Source organism: Rutidosis leptorrhynchoides, chromosome 11, assembly GCF_046630445.1.
Source record: "Rutidosis leptorrhynchoides isolate AG116_Rl617_1_P2 chromosome 11, CSIRO_AGI_Rlap_v1, whole genome shotgun sequence".
NCBI classification, from domain to species: domain Eukaryota; kingdom Viridiplantae; phylum Streptophyta; class Magnoliopsida; order Asterales; family Asteraceae; genus Rutidosis; species Rutidosis leptorrhynchoides.
The window spans coordinates 348,770,074-348,778,415 of record NC_092343.1 but is presented as its reverse complement, the minus strand read 5'-3'; the positions used below and the strand labels follow the sequence as shown (position 1 = coordinate 348,778,415).

At 37.7% G+C, this 8,342-nt stretch overlaps 1 protein-coding gene across 1 annotated transcript; it reads right to left on the bottom strand.

The window, feature by feature from the left end:
• Positions 1–3,739: 3,739 nt before the first annotated feature.
• Positions 3,740–6,522, bottom strand: LOC139875837 (uncharacterized). Its single transcript, XM_071863132.1, has 3 exons — positions 6,094–6,522; positions 5,779–5,895; positions 3,740–4,279 (listed from the first exon to the last, which is right to left on the bottom strand). Exons 1-3 carry the CDS (start codon positions 6,520–6,522, stop codon positions 3,740–3,742), a joined length of 1,086 nt encoding a protein of 361 aa, XP_071719233.1.
• Positions 6,523–8,342: the final 1,820 nt, after the last annotated feature.

Sequence of the window (8,342 nt, the reverse complement as noted above, 5' to 3'; positions counted from 1 at the left end):
CCGGGGGCTGTTTTGGGTTGGATAATTAAAAACCATCTTGAACTTTGAATTGGAAGTTCATGTTCTGGAAAAATGATATTTCTTATGAATATATTAACACATAAAAATTTCATGGTTTAACTCAAAGTGTAAGTATTTTTAGAAAAATGATCATTAAATGTTGTTTTTATGATGGAAAATGATCACTTTCATAAGTTTCACCAAAGTTTGACCTATAACCTATGATTTTGAATACAAACTAAGGTATTTTCAGTTCATATTCTTAAAATTTGACTCGATCCAACGAAGTGGCAAGTTGAATCAACAAAAACAGAGTTGTAATGAAGAAACTACGACTAAAACAAGATTGGGTATCCGAAGCTAGTTTAGCTACGAAAATATTTGGAGAAAAAGTAAATTAATCATATCTTTTCTAATTAATATGATATTTTATATATAATTACTTATGATTTGATTTTTATATATTTCAGGACCACCCGTAAACAACGCGAGAAGATTAATCATAAGACCTCATGATTGTACGCAACACGTCATTTGACAACACGGTACTTTATGTACGCAACACGTCATTTGACAACATGGTACCATGGGTTGAGATTAATTCTGATCAATACGAATACGATGGGGTCTTTATTTATTTTATTTAAGCAACTAATTGTGGACCACTAACATCGGACTGCTAACTACGGACTAAGAAAATATTAAAAGTATTAAAAGTATATATATATGTAACGATTACTTAAAAAGAAAATATGTTGATATATTATATATATGGTTAGGTTCGTGATATCTATCGGAGACCAAGTCGAATTAAATACCTTCAAGGAAAAAGTGAGTTTCATTTGCTCCCTTTTTAATTGCTTTTGCAATATATATTTTTGGCCTGAGAATACATGCGCTGCTTTTATAAATGTTTACAAAATAGACACAAGTACTTAAAAATATATTCTACGTTGAGTTGTACCACTGGCATATTTCCCTGTAGCTTGGTAACTACTATTTACATGGGTATTGTAAACGCGAATCCTGTTGATAGATCTATCGGGCCTGACAACCCCAACCGGACTGGACGACCAGTATTCAACGGTTGCACAGTACTTCGTTTTGGTGACTACACTTGGTACGGTGTAGTGAGATTTCATAATAAAGGGAATATGCGACGTTGATTAAATGTTAAGTATGGTTACCAAGTGCTCAACCACTTAGAATGCTTTACATACACTTGCGAGTGTATTATGTTTATGATTATTAAATCTTGTGGTCTATTAACATATTGAAATGATTGTTATGATAAACCTATGAACTCACCAACCTTTTGGTTGACACTTTAAAGCATGTTTATTCTCAGGTACGAATTAAGTCTTCCGCTGTGCATTTGCTCAATATAAGGACATTACTTGGAGCCGATCATCGCAATGGGACCAAATGTTGATGACTTCGTCCAGGTGGATTAGGACGGGTCCTTTCAATCACAATCCGGTTATGTCTTCACGTTAAATGGAGGTGCGGTCTCTTGGAAGAGTTCAAAACAGGATGTTGTTGCATTATCCACTACAGAGTCGGAATACATTGCCGCCTCATTGGTAGCTCAGGAAGCTGCATGGATGAAGAAATTCATCGATGACTTAGGAGTAGTCCCTTCCATTCAGGACCCTCTTGAGATCTTTTATGACAACGAGGGTGAAATTGCTCAAATCAAGGAACCTCGTGCTCACCAAAAGACCCATCACATTGAGCGGAGATTCAACTACATAAGGGATGAAGTTGAAAAGGGAAAGATATGTATTCGCAAAGTTCACACAGATCGTAATATAGCGGATCCTCTCACGAAGCTCTTACATGGAGCAAAACATGCAGGACATGTTTGTGCATTAGGGCTTCGATATTCTAGTGATTGGTCATGATCTGTTTTAAGTATTGTAATGGAACGAAATTCGTTCAAACTCATTAATATAATTATGGTATTAATTTATTTTGAGTCATGTTCCTATTTTGCATAATTTTATCCATGAATAAGTAATTATTCTAAATTCCGTAGTCGATCACATTCGTGGGAACAAGTGTGAGGTTTAGACTATTATGAACTTGGATTGGTATACATTCACAGACTGAATGTGGGGCAAGGTTGCTACCAAGGTTCATAGATATTTGTGGGATGCAAATATTGGAAGACCCGCCCTCAAGATTTACTAAATGGAGCCTTTGTGGTTGATCACATGTAATCTTGAGTAAAGGCGAATATCATTGTATCCTCTGACCTGAGATACATATTAGGTTCGGATATTTACCAAGTATTGTGCCTTGATTCTTTCCTTCACTATTCTGAAATATGGTAGTTCATAAGGAAGAGTTCAGGTATAATGCAAGGTGTATATTTAGGACGTATGTAGTCAAGATGGAATTTGTCCCTCTTATTCGTTGAGAGTCAGATGTCTAAGGCCTGATAAAGTTAAATCTAAAAGGGAGTGATCACTCTGTATCCCTTGGATTTAACATGACATCTAGGATGAAAGGATATAATGAAAAGAATCACCTATTCATATTCGAGATGGGAACTCGAAAAGGATGATGTTATTGAATGGCACATAGTCATAACATATTGGGGGTGATGGACGGTAGTTAGGTGGTGTCCGTCGCTTGCATTAATTTCTTACGTTTCTCGTGCAAGTGGGAGATTGAAGGTTTTTCGTATGCCCGAGAGACATATTTAATTAATGTGGCTAATATGTTATGATCCAAGTCGGGTCATACCTAATAACAAGCTTACCGACACGTTAAACATATTCAAGCTTAACGATTAAATCATTAAGTAAATACGCGACACTTCGATTTTAGAAAATCAGTTTTTCTAAAATGTTATCACTTGAGATAAATTATTTGGATAATTTATATATAATTGTTTATGAAATTAAATGATTATATTGTGTTATATTTTATAAAAGGTTTATAAAATATAAAAGTAACATAAAAGATATACATGTTTTATATATATATCAAGGTTATATATATATATATATATATATATATATATATATATATATATATATATATATATATATATATATATATATATATATATATATATAACATTGTTATATATATAAACATTGTTATATATATAAGATATAGTGCAGATTTTTGTCTATCCAAGACTCACATGCTAGTCTTATTTTGTTACTTTTAAGGCTACACAAGTCCATATAGGCATAGGCAACTCATGTACCAAGAAAGGACTTATTCTCTCAAGTGAAACAATAGATAAATGAGCTTAAAAAAAACTGCACAACGGGGGAGCTGCTTTCCATTTATGGCCTTGGGGTTTTTAGTTCATAAAGGGGTTCTAAATTTTTTTTACAAGCTCAATTAAGTGTCCAAAATCCTAACCACATATAGGAAGGTGTTGGTGATTGAAAGCTTGGGGTATTACTTGCTTGAGGCTTCAAGTTAGAGGCTTTATTCCATCATCTTTATCAACCATATTGCTGTCCAAATTCAGCTCCTAACTCATCTTAGAGGAGGTATAATCTTCTTCCTTCTTTGTTATATGTAAGCATTATTTCATAACTTGATAACTATATGGAATTCAATTAAAATGGTTATGCATATAAACTTGTTTTCTTAGTAATTATGCTTCCACTTGTTATAACTTAAAATAAATTGGTTTCATGATTTTATTAATATTAAGAAACTTGTTATTATGTTGAATTCCATCAATTTCATCCCTTTTGGATATATTCCCCTACCGTTGGCAAGCATTACAAGTTCGGACCATGGCATGAGCTTCTTTGAAGATCGTCGGCCAATAGAAACTCGAGTCAAAAACCTTTTTAGCGGTGTAGCTCGGCCCAAAATGCCCACCCGTAGGTCCTAAGTGACAATGATCGAGAATTTGCCAAGCCTCTTTACCAAACACACATCGGCGAACCACTTGGTCCGCCCTTACATGAAATAGATCCGGGTGTTCCCAGAAATAATATCTCAAATCAGAAAAGAATTTCTTCTTTTGTTGATGAGTCATTACTGACACAAGAACACCCGAAGCGAGATAGTTCTCGAAATCCGCAAACAAAGGGACATCAGATGTATCATCAACCCTCAAGAGAGACTCATCGCGGAATGTTTCAGGAATAACCAATTCGTAAAGTCTCTCCAATTCCGGGTTCTCTAACCTTGATAGATGATCCACTGTAAGATTCTCGGCTCCTCTCTTATCCTTTATCTCGATGTCAAATTTTTGCAAAAGAAGAACCCAACGAATGAGACATGGCTTAGAATCTGTCTTCGCAAAGAGGTATTTTAGAGCCGAGTGATCGATGTAGACCGGTTTTGGACAAAATCAAATAAGAATGAAACTTATCAAAAGCAAAGACAACCGCTGGGAGCTCTTTTTTAGTAGTTGTATAATTCATTTGAGCTCCCATAACCGTCTTACTTGCATAATAAATTGGTTGGAAGTGATTGATCTTCTTTTATTCCAAGACCGCGCCTAAGGTAACATCACTCGCATCACACATAAGCTAAAAAGGTAACACCCAATCGGGTGATGATCGGAGCGTGTGTTAGCTTATCTTTGATAATGGAAAAGGCGTTCACACAATTGGCATTAAAATCAAAGGGAATGTCCTTCTCAAGGAGTTTAGTCATGGGGCGGGTAATCTTGGAAAAATCCTTGATAAACCGTCGATAGAAGCCCGCATGACCAAGAAAACTATGGATTTATTTAACATTGGTGGGATGAGGAAGCTTATGAATAACATCAATTTTAGCTGGATCAACCTCAATCCCAACACGAGAAATTTTATGACCAAGAAGAATGCCCTCCTTCACCATGAAGTGGCACTTCTCCCAATTCAACACAAGGTTTGACTTTTCACAACGAATGAGCATTCGCTCAAGATTGCAAAGACAATGGCCAAAGGAGTCTCCAAAGATGGAGAAGTCATCCATAAACACTTCTATACATTCCTCAACCATGTCATGAAATATGGTCATCATGCACCGTTGGAAGGTGCCGGGTGCATTGCACAACAAAATTGCATGCGCTTATATGCAAATGTACCATAAGGACAAGTGAAAGTGGTTTTCTCTTAATCCATGAGCTCAATGAGGATTTGGAAGTACCTAAAAAATCCATCCAGGAAACAATAGAATTCCTTCGCCGCCAAACATTCAAGCATTTGGTCAATGAATGGTAGCGGGAAATGATCCTTCCTGGTGGCGTCATTCAAACGACGATAATCGATGCATACTCTCCACCCCGTCACTGTGCGTGTTGGAACAAGTTCGTTTCTTTCATTAAGCATAACGGTGGTACCCCCTTTTTACGTACAACTTGCACACACTCACCCATGGGATATCGGAGATAGGGTATATTAACCCAGCGTCAAGTAACTTGACTACCTCTTTCTTTACAACTTACTTCATATTTGGGTTTAACCTTCTTTGTCTTTGAACGACCGGTTTATACTCATCCTCCATGAGCATTTTGTGAGTGCAAAAAGAAGGATTAATACCCATTATGTCGGTAGTCTTCCATGCTATAGCCCATTTGTGGTCCTTAAGAACATTTAATAACCGACCACTTTCATCACCGGTTAGATGAGAAGAAATGATAATCGGTAGTTGTGACGTACCTTGTAAAAAACCATATTCCAAGTGACTTGGAAGTTCTTCAAGCTCTAAGGTGGGTGGTTCCTCCAAGGAGTTTTTAATTCGGAACCGATCTTCATTCTTGATTTCCTCAAATGGTTCCTACTCCTTGGGGTCAAAATTTTTAACATTCTCATCCTCAAAATCAATAACAACATTCAACAATTCTTCTAGTTCTGACTCAACATCAAACTCATCACTTTCACCCAATGGGATGGCATCAGAAGTATCAATTTCCAAGAGTTCCTGCAAGTCATCATCAACACAATTATCAATAACATCAATCCTAAAAGATGAATCATCAGATGAACTATGGTATTTCATGGCTTTATCTACACTAAAGGTAACCCTCTCGTCACTGACACCGATGCTCAATTGCTTCTTTTAGTAAAAAATAATGGCATCAGTGGTGTTAAGGAAGGGACGACCCAAAATGAGTGGTACCTTAGCATCCTCCTCCATTTGTAGGACAACAAAATCAGCAGGAAAGGTGAATGAATTTATACGCACAGGTAAATCCTCGGCTATACCGATCGGATAGCTACATGAATGGTCTGCTAATCTAATTCCCATCCTAGTGGGTTTCAACTCTCCTAGGCCAAGTTTGAGATATAAGGAATAAGGCATTAAGTTGATACTTGCGCCTAGGTCGGCGAGTGTATCATACACTACCAAATCTCCCATCTTGCATGGGATGAGAAAACTAACCGTGTCACCCCATTTCGGGGGTATCTTTTGCTTCTTCAAGATAGCCGAGCACTCCTCATTGAGGAATGTGGCGGACACCTCCTCATATTTACCCTTATCAGAAATGAGGTCCTTGATAAACCTCCCATAATTTGGCATGCCCGACAAAACATCCTTCAATGGCATGTTAACGCTAATTTGTTTGATCATGTCGAAAAATTTCTTGTATTGACTTGCAAGCTTGTCTTTCTTCAATCATTGAGGGTAAAGAATTGGTGCTTTGTACACCCTCTTCGATAGTTCTTGACTCACTTTATCTTTGACAATGGTTGGAGCTTTGAGCTCATTTTCCTCCTCAATAACTACGGGCTCGTCCTTATTGGGTACCTACAAAATAGAAGGAGAAAAAAGAGTGGGAGACTTGGGAGTCTCTGGGTTAATAATCAAACCACTCCGTGTGGTAATGTCATTTACATGCTCGTTCCTCTTCAGCCCGGTATTTGGATTAGCTTGCGTATTCTCCGAAAGGGCACCCTGTTGTCTCTCCGATAACATTTGTGCGATATAGCCCATGTCTCTCTCAAGATTCTGAATTGATGCTTGTTGGTTTCACACTTGTTGATTTACAAACTCATTCCTCTCATCCATCTTGATCATATAACCTCTCAACAAATCTTCTAAACTATCCTTCTTCGGGGCTTGGGTTGAACGAGTTGAGTATATGGGGTTTGGGTTACGGGTGGTTGATATTAATTTTGGTTTGGGGCTACGGGTGGTTGATAGTGTTGTTGGGGTGGTTGGTAATGTTGTTGATTTTGGTTTCGATTTTGGAAACCTGGAGGTCCACCTCTTTGAAATGCAAAGGTCTTTTGATTACCTTGGAACCCCGTATTCCAAGGTTGATTCGAATTTGAACTACCACCGTGATAATTAGAGCTACCACCTTGATAACCCAGAAAATCTTAAAAAGTCACATCCCCCTTTTTCAAATAACCAAGAAAATTTGCATCGGACATCAGCGGTCGATCATTAACATCACAATCTTTAGTGAGATGGGGCCCACTACATGTTTCACACACCACTTGCATAGCGAAACTTTTGAAGTTAACTTCTCAATGTCCTTTCCAATTTTCTTAAACGGATTAGACAATGAAGCAATCATTTCACCACCATCATCCTCCGAAACTACATTAGCAATGGCTTTCCAAACCGGTGTATCCATTGAAGGTGTCCATTCAAATGTATGAACGGAAATGTCTTCCAACAATTGATAAACTTGGTTTGGAGACTTATACAAAAACACACCACCTGCCGAACAATCAAGAATACCTCGTGTATGTACATCGACCCCTCGATAAAAAGTTTGGATGATTTGCCCATTTGGTAACCCGTGTTGCGGCAATTTCTCAACACTCTCTTTAAGCGTTCCCAAGATTCATAAAGTGATTCATCATGTTTCTGAGCAAAGAAATTAATCTCCATTCGTAACTTTTCGGCCTTAGCCGGTGGAAAATACCTCGAGATAAACTTATCCCTCAATTGAGCAAGCGTAGTAATGGAGTCGGGTTGCAAAGATTTCAACCATACACAAGCATCACCTGATAAGGAATACAGGAAAGTTCTCAATTTGAAAGCATCGTCTGTTACACCTTGATTCTTGTACAATTGACCCAAATCCTCAAATTATTCCATGTGTTCAATCGGATTATTGTTGGTCCTTCCATCAAACAACTTTTCACGCAACATATGAGTAAATTGACTCTTAACCTCCCAAGTCTGGGCCGTAATGTCGGGTCTTCGAATGACGGGTAAAATTGTTGGAGGTGCAGTTTGTCGCGTGGTCCACATCGGTTGGTCATTCGGATTCTCTGCCATTTCCTCTTATTCTTCTTCAAATGTTTCTTCGTGAACTATTAGGTCCAAATCAGGAGTGGGACCACTAGTCTCTGATTCCGTCTCAATCTTTTCTTTAGTTCCACTAGGGCTTCCCTTTGGTTGTTGATTTT